Genomic DNA, 17,845 nt, shown 5'->3' on the forward strand with positions numbered 1-17,845 from the left:
ATGAGACTTGAAATTGAGCTCAAGTGCATCCTGTTTGCATTGATCATTCATTGGACTCCACATGTGGTAATTTCAATTGATTGAACATGATTTGGAAAGGCACACACCTCTCTATATAAAGTCCCACAGTTGACAGTGCGTGTCAGAAAAAAAATTAAGCCATAAGGTTGAAGGAATTGTCCGTAGAGCTCAGACAGGATTGAGTCGATGCACATATCTGGGGAAGGGTACCAAAAAATGTCTGCAGCATTGAAGGTCCCCAAGAACACAGTAGCCTCCATCATTCTTAAATGGAAGAAGTTTGGAACCAGCAAGACTCTTCCTAGAGCTGGGCGCCCGCCCAAACTGAGCAATTGGGGGAGAAGGGCCTTGGTCAGGGAGGTTACCAAGAACCCGATGGTCACTCTGACAGAGATCTAGAGTTCCTCTGTGGAGATGAGAGAACCTTCCAGAAGGACAACCATCTCTGCAGCACTCCACTAATCAGGCCTTTATGGTAGAGTGGCTGGATGGAAGCCATTCCTCATTAAAAGGCACATGACTTTGCCAAAAGGCACCTAAAGACTCTCAGACCATGAGAAACAAGATTCTCTGGTCTGATGAAACCAAGGTTAAACTCATGTGCCTGAGTGCAAAGCGTCACGTCTGGAGGAAACCTGGCACCATCCCTACGGTGAAGCATGGTGGTGGCAGCATCATGCTGTAGGGATGTTTTTCAGCGTTAGGGACTGGGAGACTAGTCAGGATCGAGGCAAAGATGAACGGTGCAAAGTACATAGAGATCCTTGATGAAAACCTGCTCCAGAGCACTCAGGACCTCAGACTGGGGTGAAGGTTCACCTTCCAACAGGACAACAACCCTAAGCACACATCCAAGACAACGCAGGAGTGGCTTCGAGACAAGTATCTGAATGTCCTTGAGTGGCCCAGCCAGAGCCAGCACTTGAACCCGAACGAACATCTCTGGAGAGACATGAAAATAGCTGTGTAAAATGTTCCACGATGATAGTTCAGGAAAGCTAAAAGCGTTCCTACCGAACTCTGTTCTTTTGTTGGGAACATTGTATAAAATGACTTCCTACCAAACTCTGTTTTTGTATTTGGAACACTATATAAAATGACTTCCTAACAAACTCTGTTTTAATATTGGGAACATAATATCACAGGGGGGACGCGCTTGTAGTAATGGATAGAGTGGGATGGGTGCAATCATATCAAATACAGCAAACACATGGATTCCATGCATTTGATACCATTCAATTTGCTCCTTTCCAGTTATTATTATGAGCCATCCTCCCATCCGCAGCCTCCACTGCATTATATAAATTGGCTTCCTCCCAAACTCTGTTCTTATGTTGGGAACATTATATAAAATGACTTCCTTCCAAACTCTGTTCTTGTGTTGGGAACATTATATAAAATTACTTCCTACCAAACTCTGTTCTTGTGTTGGGAACATTATATAAAATTACTTCCTACCAAACTCTGTTCTTGTGTTGGGAACATTATATACAATTACTTCCTACCAAACTCTGTTCTTGTGTTGGGAACATTATATAAAATTACTTCCTACCAAACTCTGTTCTTGTGTTGGGAACATTGTATTAAATGACTTCCTACCAAACTCTGTTCTTGTGTTGGGAATATTAAATAAAATGCTGGATATAAGAGGGCTCTGACATTGTTTTTTCAAGTTTAGTTTTCAGTGAACATGTGGCTTTATAAAATTCTTCCTCAAAATATGCCACATTTTCATTACTTGAGAACAAATTCGCAAACCCCTTCTACCACTCATTAAGTACCTGTGTGTTATCAGAGTTCATCCCCCCCCCCCACACCGCTCTTCCCAGACTTCCAATTGGACTTTCTTGTGTTGTTTTGTTGTTCCTAACTTATTAGGTTCCATAACTGTAGAGTATTTCATATCTGTATCTACTCAAGGTGTAATAACTGCCCTCTCTGATATGTGTTAGAATAGGCAGTATATTTTATAAAACACATACTTTCTAAGATGGCCTCTTCTTGTCCTATCTTTACACTGTGTAAATAAGGGCTCCTCACATTACAGACCACAGGTCCCTTAACTCATCATCCCAACATGGCTCATTCAGCTGATTTCAGGTAATATTCTTTATTCAAATCATATTTTCCCATTTCATTTAAGTCATTTGGCAGATGCTCTAATCCAGAGGGATTTACAGTAGTGAGTACATATATTTTCATATTTGTTTGTATTGGTCCCCCTAGAGGAATTGAACCCACAGCCCTAGCATTGCAAGTGCCATGCTCTACCAACTGAGCCACACGGGACCAAATTATAACACAAAATGTTTCATACCACACGTCTAAAGTTTCAATAAGTTCTAACAGTGTTCTGTGTGCCATTTCAGACCAAAGGAAATCATTTGCCATATTTATTTTCTTACATTTATCCCTTTGCAGGGTATGTGTATGTTGCCCCGAGTGATGCTCAGTGGTCTCTCAGAAAATTCATGGCCAACAGAAAAGGTCATAAATAAAGGTCATCATTGAAGCCAGCTCAGCTGCTAAGCAGTTCACTTCAGAGTGTAATAAAAGTTTGAGGCAGTTATATCGCTGTCAGCAATATGAGTGGATAAGATTATTGAAATACTGTACTGGTGTTATGTAAGTCATAAGAATCCTACTGGACCGTTTTAGCCAACTGAAATGTGAGACTAATAAAAGCGCCTCCAGAATCTTCAATAGAACATGGGTTGTTCCACATAATGAGTCCCTTTTGGGTAGTGAAACTTGGCGAATAAAAGCATTTAATTTCACCTAATTTTAACGTTCCGTTGTAAAGAGAACATGTTCAACTTAATAAAACACATGTTTTCCCATCGAAAGAAGTTCAACAAAAATAATACTATAGTAAGTGCCTCTACATTAAGTGCCAAATAAGGTAACAGGATGGATCGTAACAGGGTTGAGGTTTTTATCTGAAATCAGCCATGAATCCCCTTGTGACAGGCTTCCTGTGTGCAACAGGGAAGGGCAATTGAATGAAAGCTTTACAAAACAAATGTAATTGTTAAAACATTTCTAGCCTGTATGTCTAAGGGTAACAGGGTTGTCGTGTTATTCTTGACCCGCTCAGTTTTCCACCACAAAGTGGCCAAAAAGAGTAGAACCAGCTCACCTGCTTTTACACCAACATTTGACTATTCAATGTTTGCATTGAAAAAAATATTTAGAAAGGAGAAGGATTCATCATATTAAAACAGGAGTTAAGATCACGTTCACCTTAAAATGAATCACTAATCACACGAAATAAATAATAATCTTCCAACATGTATTTGTCAAAGCAACAAAACAACTAGCAATGATAAAATCACTGGGGTTAAGGGGGTTAAAATATTCCTAGAAGTCACAGAGTGTTCACAGAGGGACATTCCTAAATGCATGAATTTTGCCATTTTAGCAAGTCTTTATTTATATTTGAGAACAGAGCATTTGATTTACTATAACAGGCTTTTAAAATGCAATATTGGTGCACAATTTCTTCTTAAAATGTCAAATGGATGCTAAAGAGACTCATTTAGTGGAACGACTATCATACTGTTGATAAACTACATGACCAAAAGTATATGGACACCTGCTCGTCGAACATCTCATTCCAAAATCATAGGTATTAATATGGATTTGGTCCCCCCTTTGCTACTATAAAAGCCTCCACTCTTCTGGGAAGGCTTTCCACTACATGTTGGAACATTACTGTGGAGACTTCCTTTCATTCAGCCACAAGAGCATTAGTGAGGTCGGGCACTGATGTTGGGCGATTAGGCCTGGCTCGCAGTCGGCGTTGTAATTCATCCCAAAGGTTTTCGATGGAGTTGAGGTCAGGGCTCAGTGCAGACCAGTCAAGTTCTTCCACACCGATCTCATCAAACCATTTCTGTATATGCCTCGCTTTGTGCACGGGGGCATTGTCATGCTGAAACAGGAAAGGGCCTTCCCCAAACTGTTGCCACAATGTTGAGAGCACAGAGTTGTCTAGAATATCATTGTATGCTGTATCGCTAAGATTTCTCTTCACTGGAACTTAGGGGCCGGGCCTGAACCATGACAAAGAGCCCCAGACCATTTTTCCTACTCCACTAAACTTTACAGTTGGCACTACACATTCGGGCAGGTAGCTTTCCTCCAAACCCAGATTTGTCCATCAGACTGCCGGATGGTGAAGCGTGACTCATCACTCCAGAGAACGTATTTCCACTGCTTCAGAGTTCAACGGCAGCGAGCTTTACCCCAGTCCAGCTGGCTCTTGGCATTGGGCATTGTGATCTTAGGCTTGTGTGCGGCTGCTCGGCCATGGAAACCCATTTCATTAAGCTTCCGACAAACAGTTATTGTGCTGACAAAGGCAGTTTGGAACTCGATAGTGAGTGTTGCAACCGAGGACAGACGATTTGTACGTGCTTCAGCTCTCGGCAGAAATTTGATGAGCTGACTTGTTGGAAAGGTGGCATCAGATGACAGTGCCACGTTGAAAGTCACTGAGCTCTTCAGTAAGGCCATTCTACTGCCAATGTTTGTCTATGGAGATTGCATGGCTGTGTGCTCGAATTTATACACCTGTCAGCATTCGGTGTGGCTGAAATAGCCGAATCCATTCATTTGAAGGGGTGTTCACATACTTGTATGTATGTTTATATATAGTTTACCTAAACATTATATTTAACAGTTTTATGAGCTGTAATTAAAAGCCTAAATGTTTCCATTCTAGCTTTTAAATCTTAATTTAATATGGTTCCACCAGGGTGATAAATCAAACTAAGCAAGGCACGAGGTAACGGCCAACTCTGTCACAAGCATGAGGTGAGGAGACAGTTCAGATGTGTTTACAAGCTAAACAATATAAAAGTAGGTGAACATATATATAAAGTTGTTGATGAGGATTAATGCCACTAAAATGGAACTAAATAAGGTCAGATTAGATTTAATGAAAACTATTTCAAGGTGTTGGGGCAACATGGATTCCACTACAGTATTTGAGGGTCAGTGGTAGGAACATTGGAATCAATTAGATTAAACAAACTTTTGATATTGGTAATGAAATCTGTCATTTATGTTAATTCACTGAAATTCAATTCGGAGACAAACATTAAAAAGTCATGTAATGGGAGTGTGGTGCTCCTGGAAGTGGGAGGTGCTAGTGATACACAGAAATAAACAGGTCTCTCATCCAATTCATTTCCTTTCCCAGAGTGGTCCATAATTAACTTTTGCTTGGTTAGCACTTCCAACCAGATATAAGGAGGCTGAGGCCCCAACATCCTTAAGTCAGATACCTTCTTCTTCTGTGGTAAGACCGCTCCACCTCCTTAGATTTTTAAATGTGTCTCGTCCTTGCACTCAGCATCTGAGGCAGTAGCTAACTGCACTATTTGAATTTAGTTCTGTAAGATTTTACAATATTAAATCAAGTGGCATTAAAAATAACGTTGTTTTTATTATGTGTTTTACTTCAAATCTGTAACTTTCATTTACAGTAAAAAGTGGTGCTCCTGCACTTGAAAGGGTGTTCTAGAATGTAACTGGGTTTTCAGGGGTATTTATTTGAATTCCAAACAGAATGTGTGGATGTGTAGTAAAGGAAAGTTACCAGTTGCACCTGTAGTTGAATTTGACATGTAATGATTGAGTTAAATGTTTTCTAGCCTTTTAGGGGATAAATGATAAGGCTTTAGACTTGTGTGTTTTCACAACACCCTAATGTGTCACAGGGTCCTCCAAGAAGTACACATTCATCTGTAGGAGGGGAAAAGAAGGTGAGACGGTTTCAGTCTTCACATAAAAAGTGATGAGAATATTCTGAGAGAGATACCACTCACCTAACTCTGTTGAATGGGGAGGAAGCACCACAGATTGAATCATGTTTCTTGTTTCATCTCTTTCCTAGTTATCCGTCACCATGAGTACGGACGCGGAGATGCAAGTCTACGGCAAGGCTGCCATATACCTTCGTAAGTCTGAGAAGGAGAGGATGGAGGCACAAGCCATGCCCTTTGATTCAAAGAACGCCTGCTATGTGACAGACAAGGTGGAGCTGTACCTTAAGGGTTTAGTCACTGCCAGGGCCGACGGGAAGTGTACTGTGACAGTTACCAACCCTGACGGCAGTAAGGAGGTAAGCCTGATCTGAAAAGTATTCAAGTTCAAGTTTGTGCAATCACTCTAATTCTTGAAAAGTCAACTAAATGCAAAAACAAACTTCCAATGTTTTTTGTAAGCAGAATATAATCTTCAAAGACATACATTTTATTGCTGCTATTTAAAAATTATATGGAATTTCTCATGTTGACTAGTCAAGAATCTCCAGGTATGTGTCAGTGGGTGATAACAAAGTAGTTGGATTAATGTGGATATGCATTTTTTTTAAATTATTAAACTTGTATTTAATGAGCAAAAAAACATTCAGTCATGTCCACTTTGATCTGCGTGTAAACTAGGTTTCTGACTGTTTCAGGAAGGAAAAGAGTTCAAAGATGCAGACATCTATGAGATGAACCCCCCTAAGTACGACAAGATTGAGGACATGGCCATGATGACCTACCTGAATGAAGCCTCTGTGTTGTATAACCTCAAAGAGCGTTATGCAGCATGGATGATCTATGTAAGAGGCCTGCACATATACATACACACATACATGAACATAATAAATACACACATACAGTACTAGACATAATTAAATGGTAGAAACCAAAACATATCAATACAGTAGACCGCACATCAGTATACCAAAGTACACCCACATCCTCACATAAATCCAGGGAAAAGTACATCTGATTTTGTTAATCCTTTATTTTAATTATGCTTTCATCCAGACCTACTCTGGGCTCTTCTGTGCCACGGTGAACCCCTACAAGTGGCTCCCAGTGTACGACGAAGAGGTTGTCAACGCCTACAGAGGGAAGAAGAGGGTGGAGGCTCCACCACATATCTTCTCCGTCTCTGACAACGCCTTTCAGTTCATGATGATTGGTACGAGCTGTCATGGATGGATGGATCAATCAATCAAATTTATTTATAAAGCCCTTTTTACATAAGCAGATGTCACAAAGTGCTTATACAGAAACCCAGACTGAAACCCTAGACACCAAGCAATGCAGACCCTAAGAAAAAACCTAGAGAGGAACCATGCTCTGAGGGGTGGCCAGTCCTCTTCTGGCTTGAGATTATAGGAGTATATGGCCATTATGGCCATACAAAATGTGCAAACGTTCATAGATGACATGCAGGGTCAAATAATTATCACAGTGGCTGTGGAGTGTGCAATAGGTCAGCACCTCAGGAGTAAATGTCAGTTGGCTTTTCATAGCCGAGCATTCAGAGGTCGAGACAGCAGGTGCGGTAGAGAGAGAGAGATAGGGAGAGTCAAAAAACAGCAGGTAGCACGTCAGGTGAACAGATCAGTGTTCCATAGCCGCAGGCAGAACAGTTGAAACTGGAGCAGCAGCACGACCAGGTGGACTGGGGACAGCCAGGAGTCATCAAGCCAGGTTGTCCTGTGGCATGGTCCTAGGGCTCTGGTCCTCAGAGATAGAGAGGGAGAATACTTAAGTTCATACAGGAACCCAGCTAAGACAGGAGAATTTCAACAGACTTAAAGGTCGAGAACGAGTCGTCGTCTCTCACACGGATAGACAATCCATAAAAATGGAGCTCTATGGATGTCCATAACTGCATATAGATCTCACAGTCCATAAGTGCTAATGGATGGATGGATGGATGGATGGCTGGATGGATGGATGGTTGGGTGTAAAATCAAATCAAATCAAATTCAAATATGCTTTAGAGTTTTCTCGTCTAGGTTAGAACAGTTTGCTGGGAATGTCTGATTTCAGTATCCATGAATGGAAAATGTTCCAAAATTAAATTCATGACTATTCAAATGCAATAATGTACCCATAATGTTGCTTGAGTATGATAAGCAATATGTTTTTTGGTTCCAGATAAGGAGAACCAGTCCGTCCTGATTACGTAAGTTGTTTACTAAAATGTCACTTGAGAAAGTATTTCTATTGTAATACGTTGGGTCACTTGGTGTGATGAAATACATGACATTATGAATGGATTATGACATTAGGCTATGTGTAATAATGAGTCGATGAAAGGGAATATTTACTTATGTTAGAAAACAGGTATTTTTCTATGCTATTTCTTGGTGAAAGCCAAGCTGACACTCAAACATGTACCTAAAACCCCTCTTTCTCTGTCATTTAAACCAGTGGAGAATCCGGTGCAGGAAAGACTGTCAACACCAAGCGTGTCATCCAGTACTTTGCCACCATTGCAGTGTCTGGTGGCAAGAAGGAAGCAGACCCCAACAAAATGCAGGTAGGTTGTTCTTATGTTTGCCTTTTAATCACATTTCAGTTTGGTTTTCTGAGCAAACTTTTTGTGAATCATGTTTCAAGAAAAGTGTTCAAGTCATAGAGAAAAACAATCTTTACCACTTTTCCCATTTCTGAGAAACTTGTGTTTATCTCAATCAGGGGTCTCTTGAGGATCAGATCATTGCAGCTAACCCTCTGCTAGAGTCTTACGGTAATGCCAAGACAGTGAGGAACGACAACTCGTCTCGCTTTGTAAGTATGAAGGGCATACTGTGGAAGTTACCTTATATTGGAAAAATGTATTTCAGTAGTTCCCTATTGTTATATCAATAGATGTCCAACAAACTGTAACATTTAAAGGGGTCTATCAAAATAAAATGTTAGATTTATTTGTTGACCTATTACTAACCCCCATGCTCTACTATAGGGTAAATTCATCAGGATTCACTTCCAAGCTGGTAAACTGGCTAAAGCTGACATTGAGACCTGTGAGTTGGTATTGATTGTTTCTCAATGATTTCCTAAATTCACACAGATTATTGTTTGGAGATCTTAACATCAAATTTGATTTCATCTTATGTTTTCTCTCTCTCTTTGTGTCACTCGCGCTCTCTCTTTCACCCTCAGACCTGCTGGAGAAGTCCAGAGTGTCCTTCCAACTGCCCGATGAGAGAGGCTACCACATCTTCTTCCAGATGATGACAGGCCACAAACCTGAGCTAGTTGGTACGACAAAGTAGAGGTCCAGGGGAAATTATTCCCACCCCCATCTGTGGAACTTGTTAAAAATATTCATAGTACACACTAATAATACTATTACAATGATTACATCCAAGGTAACAAGGCATCTAGACATTTAGAAGGTATTTGGGAAATATCTGTAAAGTAATGCACTGTAATGCACTAGTCCACAAGTCTCAGTCTCCTCTTTTGATGCTATTTATTATATACTACATGTATCCTTGAGTCCATCTATTGAGTAAAGGAGGGAGAGATACTGTAAAGGTAGGACAGCAGAATTATAAGAGATTTAACTGACAAGCTGTTCTCCGTTGTCCACAGAATTGGCACTCCTCACCACCAACCCCTACGACTTCCCCATGTGCAGCCAGGGTCAGATTGCTGTGGCCAGCATCAACGACAATGAAGAGCTGGATGCCACAGATGTGAGTCAAACAAAGGGTTAACCAAACTATAGATATAGAATGGGTAGGACCACCATACCCACTGAAGGTCTGTGAAATTCCAACTTGCTAGGAATTTTCATGTATTTTTGTTTGATTCTAAATGCCTTGTGTTTGTTAAGCATGAACATAAAGGAACTTTTCATTCCTTCACACTTCGCCGTGAGGCACATACATGTAAGACATCCACAAGAGAGTGCCACTAAGTGCCCTGTGGAACTGTATAAAACTCATTTTGTGTTGCCATCTGCTAATGTGTTGGCCAAGAGTCAAATCTATCCATCCCATTCGTTCTGGAGTGAGCACAGAACTGTAGCGTAACGTCATTTTTGTACTTCTTCTTTATTGCCAGGAAGCCATTACAATCCTGGGCTTCACTAATGAGGAGAAGCTTGGAATATACAAGCTGACAGGAGCTGTAGTGCACCATGGCAACTTGAAATTCAAGCAGAAGCAGCGTGAGGAGCAGGCCGAGCCAGACGGCACAGAGGGTGAGTCCCACTCACAGATATACAATATGTAGAGCATTAGTCCCATTCCCAGTCCCAAACATAGAAATAGAACACCTAAGACAGACAGTGCCACATGAAAGTGTAATGGAAATTCTCCCCTAAGGATGCACACTCAATGTAAATGAATCCATCTTTATTAACCCCTGGTCGGGCTCCGTCCCGTATGCGGGACAGACATCCAGCGAAGAATCCTATCGCCATTAGCATAACAAAATGTAATATATTTTTTTTTCAAATATAGGACTATGTTATATCGTTTTATAGATACACCTCTCCTGAATCGAACCATGTTGTCCGATTTCAAAAAGGCTTTACAGCAAAAGCAAAACATTAGATTATGTTAGAGGAGTATATCGTAAAAGTAGCCAGATAGTCATTTTCCGACCAACCACATGCATCACAAATAACCAAAAAACAGCTAAATGCAGCACTAACCTTTGACAATCTTCATCAGATGACACTCCTAGGACATCATGTTACACAATACATGCATTCCTTTGTTCGATAAAGTTCATATTTATATAAAAAATACAGCATTTTACATCGGCGCGTGACGTTGACTAACTATTTTCCCTCAAATGCATCCGGTGAAACAGCGCTACAATTTACTAAATTACTATTCGAAAACATTTTTAAAATGTAATATTGTCATTCTAAGATTTATAGATGAATATCTCTTGAAAGCACCTGTAATGCCAGATTTAAAAATAACTTTACTGGGTAATCACACTTTGCGATAAAAGGGGATGCGATACTCAGGAAAATAGGCTACCGTTACAGGTCAGCGCCATCTTGGAACAATCGCATATCAAATCTACTCTTGTATACTATTGTCAATAATCCCTTACCTTTGATTATCTTCCTCAGAAAGCACTTCCAGGAATCCCAGGTCCACAACAAATGTATTTTCGTTCAAAAAAGTTAATCCTTGACGTCCCAATAGCTTGTTCTTGTTAGCGCTTTCTGAAGGCTGCTCCAAAACCTCCGTCGAATGCGGGACTCCTCTTTCAATAAAATGCATTTTTTTTAATTTAGGTTCGTTCAAACATGTCAAACGTTGTATAACATATATCTTTAGGGCCTTTTTCAACCAGAGCTCCAATAATATTCAAGGGTAGCCAGGGGCGCCGGCGTCATAATGGTAATGGCCCTCCTCATGTGACCACTTTCCACAGCGTCTCATTCAGTCAGTTTTCACAGTAGGAGACTCAAACCACTTTGTAAAGACTGGGGACATCTAGTGGAAGCAATAGGAAGTGCTCAATGAACCATTGCTCACGGTGTGATTAATAGCCAAAGTGATGAAGTTGAGTCCGCAATTCAGAATTCCACATCCTGTTACAATCGGTCTCGGGGTTTTGACTGCCATATGAGTTCTGTTATACTCACAGACACCATTCAAACAGTTTTAGAAACTTTAGGGTGTTTTCTATCCACAAGTATTAATTATATGCATATCCTAGCTTCTGAGTTTGAGTAGGAGGCCGTTTAAAATGGACACGAATTTTTTTCAGAAATCGCTGTAGCGCCCCCGATCCTAGGCGACCGTCAAGAGGTTTTAACAGTTAACTGGAGAATTTCACAAACTCAATACAAGCTTGATGAAAACTCTGACAAGGGCGTACCCTTTCAGTCCTTATATACTGCTACACAAACAAGTCATATCAGCATGATTTACCTTATTCATTATTAATGGTGGTTCCTGCATGTGACTGACCCATACCTCACGAGGCTTCTTCTCTCAAAGCTGAGACCTTGAAACTGAGATACTCCTCTTGGTTCCCAGAGCAATGTTCTAGGCATACTGCCAAATTGCTTATACAGTGATAGTGAGTACAATCAGTCACTCGAATGAACCCAACAGAATTGGTAATAAGAAAAAGCATTTTAAGAAAAAGCAGCATTGATCTGAAAACACACAAACATAAAATGTTCCATCACATTCCCTCCTTTTATCACTTCCGTTATAATTATTGTAACATGTTAAGGTGAGCATTAGATTATGGCTTAAACTAGCAAAGGAGGTTCTATCAAAATACTTCTATAAAAGTAAGTGAAATCAACACATAAAGTGACACTTTATCCTTTCAAACCCTTCATTCTGGGTTATACAATCTAACTAATAACTTATCCTTATTCCATAGGTCTAACACTTGTAAAACCATTGAAGTAGAATGGTTTAACTTAACCTCTATGGGCTAGGTGGGACGCAAGCGTCCCACCCGTGGTGCACTCCATCAACAGCAGGTGCATTTCAAGAGCGGCAAATTTGAATCCAAATAAATGTCAAAATTCAAATTTTTCAAACATACAACTATTTTACACCCTTTGAAAGATAAACATCTCCTTAATCAAACCACATTTTACGATTTCAAAAAGGTTTTACGGCGAAAGCATAAATTTAGAGTATGTTAGGACAGTACATTTACAAGAGTTGTGTGTAATGTTTTGTCAATTCAAAGACAGGGTCACCAAAACCATAAAACCAGCTAAAATGATGCACTAACCTTTTACAATCTCCATCAGATGACACTCCTAGAACATTATGTTAGACAATGCATGCATTTTTAGTTCTATCAAGTTCATATTTATATCCAAAAACAGCGTTTTACTATGGCATTGATGTTGAGGAAATCGTTTCCCTCCAATAACCGGCAGTCAAGTCAGTACCACAAATTAAATAATTAAAATTAGAAAACATTGGTAAAATATTATATTGTCATTTAAAGAATTATAGATTTACATCTCTTGAACGCAATCAACTTGCCAGATTTAAAAATAACCTTACTGGGAAATCACACTTTGCAATAATCTGAGCACTGCGCCCAGAAAAATACGCGTTGCGATACAGACTAGACGTCATGTTGGGGAGATCTAAAATCGAAAATACTATGTAAATAATCCATTACCTTTGATTCTCTTCATCAGATGTCACTTCCAGGTATCACAGGTCCATAACGAATGTAGTTTTGTTCAAAAAAGCTCATCATTTATGTCCAAAAATCTCCGTCTTGTTAGCACATGATCTAAGCCAGCCGGACTTCTCGTCATGAACGAGGGGAAAAAATATATTTACGTTCGTTCAAACATGTCAAATGTTGTATAGCATAAATCATTAGGGCCTTTTTTAACCAGAACATGAATAATATTCAAGGTGGACGAATGCATTCTCTTTTATAACGTATTGGAACGAGGGTACCCAACATGAACTCGCGCGCCAGGTGTCTAATGGGCCATCATCGTTCCATGGCTCTTGTTCGGTCAGATCTCCCTCCAGAAGACTCAAAACACTTTGTAAAGGCTGGTGACATCTAGTGGAAGCAATAGGAAGTGCCAAAATATTCCTCAGCCCCTGTGTTTTTCAATGGCATAGGTTTAAAGGTAATACAACACATCAGGTATCCACTTCCTGTCAGAAAATGTCTCAGGGTTTTGCCTGCCAAATGAGTTCTGTTATACTCACAGACACCATTCAAACAGTTTTAGAAACTTTAGAGTGTTTTCTATCCATATATAATAAGTATATGCATATTCTAGTTACTGGGTAGGATTAGTAACCAGATTAAATCGGGTACATTTTTTTTATCCAGCCGTGCAAATACTGCCCCCTAGCCCTAACAGGTTAAGACCTTCCTTTCACACAGGTACACACATGTTTCATTACATAAGTTTATTAATAGAAACATCATAAGCGGCAGGGGAGAACTGGAGCTTTGGACTTTCTCTTCAACCTTCTGGTTCCTAAGAGACTTGAAAAGAAAAAGAAAAAAGTGAATATGACCAGTGTTAGTAATAGCCTAGCCTGACTCTAGGCTAACTCTATACCTGATAACATGATGATTCCCACTCTCCCCTAGCCTGACTGACTCTATACCTTTAGGATACTGTTCTGCTGGGGTCCATAAAAAAATGAAGGATCTAAAAACGCTGACTCATGCTTTCACCTAGGTTTCCTCATCAGGCAACAGGAGAGGTGTTCCCACATCATGTCATCCTCACTTCGCCTCTATTTTTCATGCAAATATGCAGTCAACAAGTATAATGATTATTTTCCCAAGTATAATTATTGTTTTCCCAAACAAGCCCTCTCCCCTTCTGAGTCTAGGATGTACAATGAATCTCTGTGGCTATTCAGGTGGTGTCTCCCAGTCTTGATATCAGTCAGGAGAAGCCTTCAGATTAGGAAGTCCACGTTCTTGCAGCCTGCCTCAGTCCTTTGTTAATTACCCAGACTCATACACAAACAGCTATTTGAGATTAAGCAATTTATATAATGATATAAAACAGTGAAGCTATCAGACAGTTTTATACGGCAATAGTTTATAATCTATATAGTTAGCTCTACGATATGACTCCTATCTCACTCTTGTGGAAACATTCTGTCTCAGAGACATGCCCCCTTTGTACTTTGCCACCGGCCACAAATACAGTTGCACAGAGATCATTCCATCTAACCCATAACACATGAATTACTGCTACTAGGCCACTTTAACCTCTATGGGCTAGGTGGGACGCTTGCCACACTGTCCGATTTCAAAAAGGCTTTACAACGAAAGCAAAACATTAGATTATGTCAGCAGAGTACCCAGCCAGAAATAATCAGACACCCATTTTTCAAGCTAGCATATAATGTCACATAAACCCAAACCACATCTAAATGTAGCACTAACCTTTGATGATCTTCATCAGATGACAACCCTAGGACATTATGTTATACAATACATGCATGTTTTGTTCAATTAAGTTCATATTTATATCAAAAACAGCTTTTTACATTAGCATGTGACGTTCAGAACTAGCATACCCCCCGCAAACTTCTGGCGAATTCACTAACAATTTACTAAATTACTCACGATAAACGTTCACAAAAAGCATAACAATTATTTAAAGAATTATAGATACAGAACTCCTCTATGCACTCGATATGTCCGATTTTAAAATAGCTTTTCGGTGAAAGCACATTTTGCAATATTCTCAGTAGATAGCCCGGCATCACAGGGCTAGCTATTTAGACACCCAGCAAGTTTAGCACTCATCAAAGTCAGATTTCCTATAAGAAAAATGTTATTACCTTTGCTGTCTTCGTCAGAATGCACTCCCAGGACTTCTACTTCAATAACAAATGTTGGTTTGGTCCAAAATAATCCATCGTTATATCCAAACAGCGGCGTTTTGTTTGTGCGTTCAAGACACTATCCGAAAGGGTAAATAAGGGTTACGAGCATGGCGCAATTCGTGACAAAAGATTTCTAAATATTCCATTACCGTACTTCGAAGCATGTCAACCGCTGTTTAACCTCTATGGGCTAGGTGGGACGCTAGCGTGCCACCCGTGGTGCACTCCATCAACAGCAGGTGCATTTCAAGAGCGGCAAATTTGAATCCGAATAAATGTCAAAATTCAAATTTTTCAAACATACAACTATTTTACACCCTTTGAAAGATAAACATCTCCTTAATCTAACCACGTTTTACGATTTCAAAAAGGTTTTACGGCGAAAGCATAAATTTAGAGTATGTTAGGACAGTACATTTACAAGAGTTGTGTGTAATGTTTTGTCAATTCAAAGACAGGGTCACCAAAACCATAAAACCAGCTAAAATGATGCACTAACCTTTTACAATCTCCATCAGATGACACTCCTAGGACATTATGTTAGACAATGCATGCATTTTTAGTTCTATCAAGTTCATATTTATATCCAAAAACAGCGTTTTACTATGGCATTGATGTTGAGGAAATCGTTTCCCTCCAATAACCGGCAGTCAAGTCAGCGTCACAGATTAAATAATTAAAATTAGAAAACATTGGTAAAATATTATATTGTCATTTAAAGAATTATAGATTTACATCTCTTGAACGCAATCAACTTGCCAGATTTAAAAATAACCTTACTGGGAAATCACACTTTGCAATAATCTGAGCACTGCGCCCAGAAAAATACGCGTTGCGATACAGACTAGACGTCATGTTGGGGAGATCTAAAATCGAAAATACTATGTAAATAATCCATTACCTTTGATTCTCTTCATCAGATGTCACTTCCAGGTATCACAGGTCCATAACGAATGTAGTTTTGTTCAAAAAAGCTCATCATTTATGTCCAAAAATCTCCGTCTTGTTAGCACATGATCTAAGCCAGCCGGACTTCTCGTCATGAACGAGGGGAAAAAATATATTTCCGTTCGTTCAAACATGTCAAACGTTGTATAGCATAAATCATTAGGGCCTTTTTTAACCAGAACATGAATAATATTCAAGGTGGACGAATGCATACTCTTTTATAACGTATTGGAACGAGGGTACCCAACATGAACTCGCGCGCCAGGTGTCTAATGGGCCATCATCGTTCCATGGCTCTTGTTCGGTCAGATCTCCCTCCAGAAGACTCAAAACACTTTGTAAAGGCTGGTGACATCTAGTGGAAGCAATAGGAAGTGCCAAAATATTCCTCAGCCCCTGTGTTTTTCAATGGGATAGGTTTAAAGGTAATACAACACATCAGGTATCCACTTCCTGTCAGAAAATGTCTCAGGGTTTTGCCTGCCAAATGAGTTCTGTTATACTCACAGACACCATTCAAACAGTTTTAGAAAATGTAGGGTGTTTTCTATCCATATGTAATAAGTATATGCATATTCTAGTTACTGGGTAGGAGTGGTAACCAGATTAAATCGGGTATGTTTTTTTATCCAGCCGTGTCAATACTGCCCCCTAGCCCTAACAGGTTAAAATCAATTTTTATGCCATTTTTCTCACAAAAAAAGCGATAATATTCCGACTGGGAATCTGCGTTTAGGTAAACAGACAAAAGAAAAGAAAGCATTCGGTCGACTCGGGCACGCGCCTAAGCCCATAGTACTCTGAGCGGCCACTTGCCAAAAGCGATAAAGTGTTTCAGCCAGAGCCTGCCTCGATATCCTTCAGCTTTTTCCCGGGCTCTGAGAGCCTATGGGAGCCGTAGGAAGTGTCACGTTATTGCAAAGATCCTCAGTCTTCAATAAAAAGAGCCAAGATAAAACACACCTTGTCAGACAGGCCACTTCCTGCATGGAATCTTCTCAGGTTTTGGCCTGCCATTTAGGGTGTTTTCTATCCAAAGCCAATAATTATATGCATATTCTAGTTACTGGGCAGGAGTAGTAACCAGATTAAATCGTGTACGTTTTTTATCCGGCTGCTTCAATACTGCCCCCTAGCCCTAACAGGTTAAGAAACATACTAAAACGCGGCCAAGTCAAATAATTAGTCCCTCATCTGGAACGGTGATCACTCACATGTTCCACACCACCTAGAATACATATTGCCTTGAACTGGGAAGATAGAGAATACATGGTTAATCATTTTCTCTCCTTCTCGGCTTTTCGAATCATTCTTTAAACTACTGATAAATGATCCCATGCTTCTTGAATCTATGACTTTACTTTAACCTCTATGGGACCGGCGGGACGAATTCGTCCCACCTACGTAACAGCCACTGCCAGCCTGTGGCGCGATTTTCAAAATCTTCAAAATCCTATTACTTCAATTTCTCAAACATATGACTATTTTACAGCCATTTAAAGATAAGACTCTCGTTAATCTAACCACACTGTCCGATTTCAAAAAGGCTTTACAACGAAAGCAAAACATTAGATTATGTCAGCAGAGTACCAAGCCAGAAATAATCAGACACCCATTTTTCAAGCCAGCATATAATGTCACCAAAACCCAGAAGACAGCTAAATGCAGCACTCACCTTTGATGATCTTCATCAGATGACAACCCTAGGACATTATGTTATACAAT

General features: G+C 39.9%; 1 protein-coding gene across 1 annotated transcript in view; it reads left to right on the plus strand.

Annotated features, from left to right (window-relative positions):
* The first annotated feature begins 5,293 nt into the window (after nucleotides 1-5,293).
* LOC106593179 (myosin heavy chain, fast skeletal muscle-like) overlaps nucleotides 5,294-17,845 on the plus strand; it is a 30,039-nt gene continuing 17,487 nt past the window's right edge. Inside the window, exons 1-12 of the mRNA XM_045710304.2 lie at nucleotides 5,294-5,326; nucleotides 5,748-5,792; nucleotides 5,924-6,151; nucleotides 6,491-6,637; nucleotides 6,849-7,005; nucleotides 7,977-8,004; nucleotides 8,253-8,361; nucleotides 8,520-8,612; nucleotides 8,788-8,848; nucleotides 8,988-9,086; nucleotides 9,423-9,526; nucleotides 9,897-10,035. Coding sequence (XP_045566260.2) covers nucleotides 5,936-6,151; nucleotides 6,491-6,637; nucleotides 6,849-7,005; nucleotides 7,977-8,004; nucleotides 8,253-8,361; nucleotides 8,520-8,612; nucleotides 8,788-8,848; nucleotides 8,988-9,086; nucleotides 9,423-9,526; nucleotides 9,897-10,035 — 1,153 coding nt within the window. The 5' untranslated portion in view covers nucleotides 5,294-5,326; nucleotides 5,748-5,792; nucleotides 5,924-5,935. The remainder of the gene's footprint in view (nucleotides 5,327-5,747; nucleotides 5,793-5,923; nucleotides 6,152-6,490; nucleotides 6,638-6,848; nucleotides 7,006-7,976; nucleotides 8,005-8,252; nucleotides 8,362-8,519; nucleotides 8,613-8,787; nucleotides 8,849-8,987; nucleotides 9,087-9,422; nucleotides 9,527-9,896; nucleotides 10,036-17,845) is intronic.

Source organism: Salmo salar, chromosome 02, assembly GCF_965601325.2.
Source record: "Salmo salar chromosome 02, fSalSal1, whole genome shotgun sequence".
Taxonomy (NCBI): Eukaryota; Metazoa; Chordata; class Actinopteri; order Salmoniformes; family Salmonidae; genus Salmo; species Salmo salar.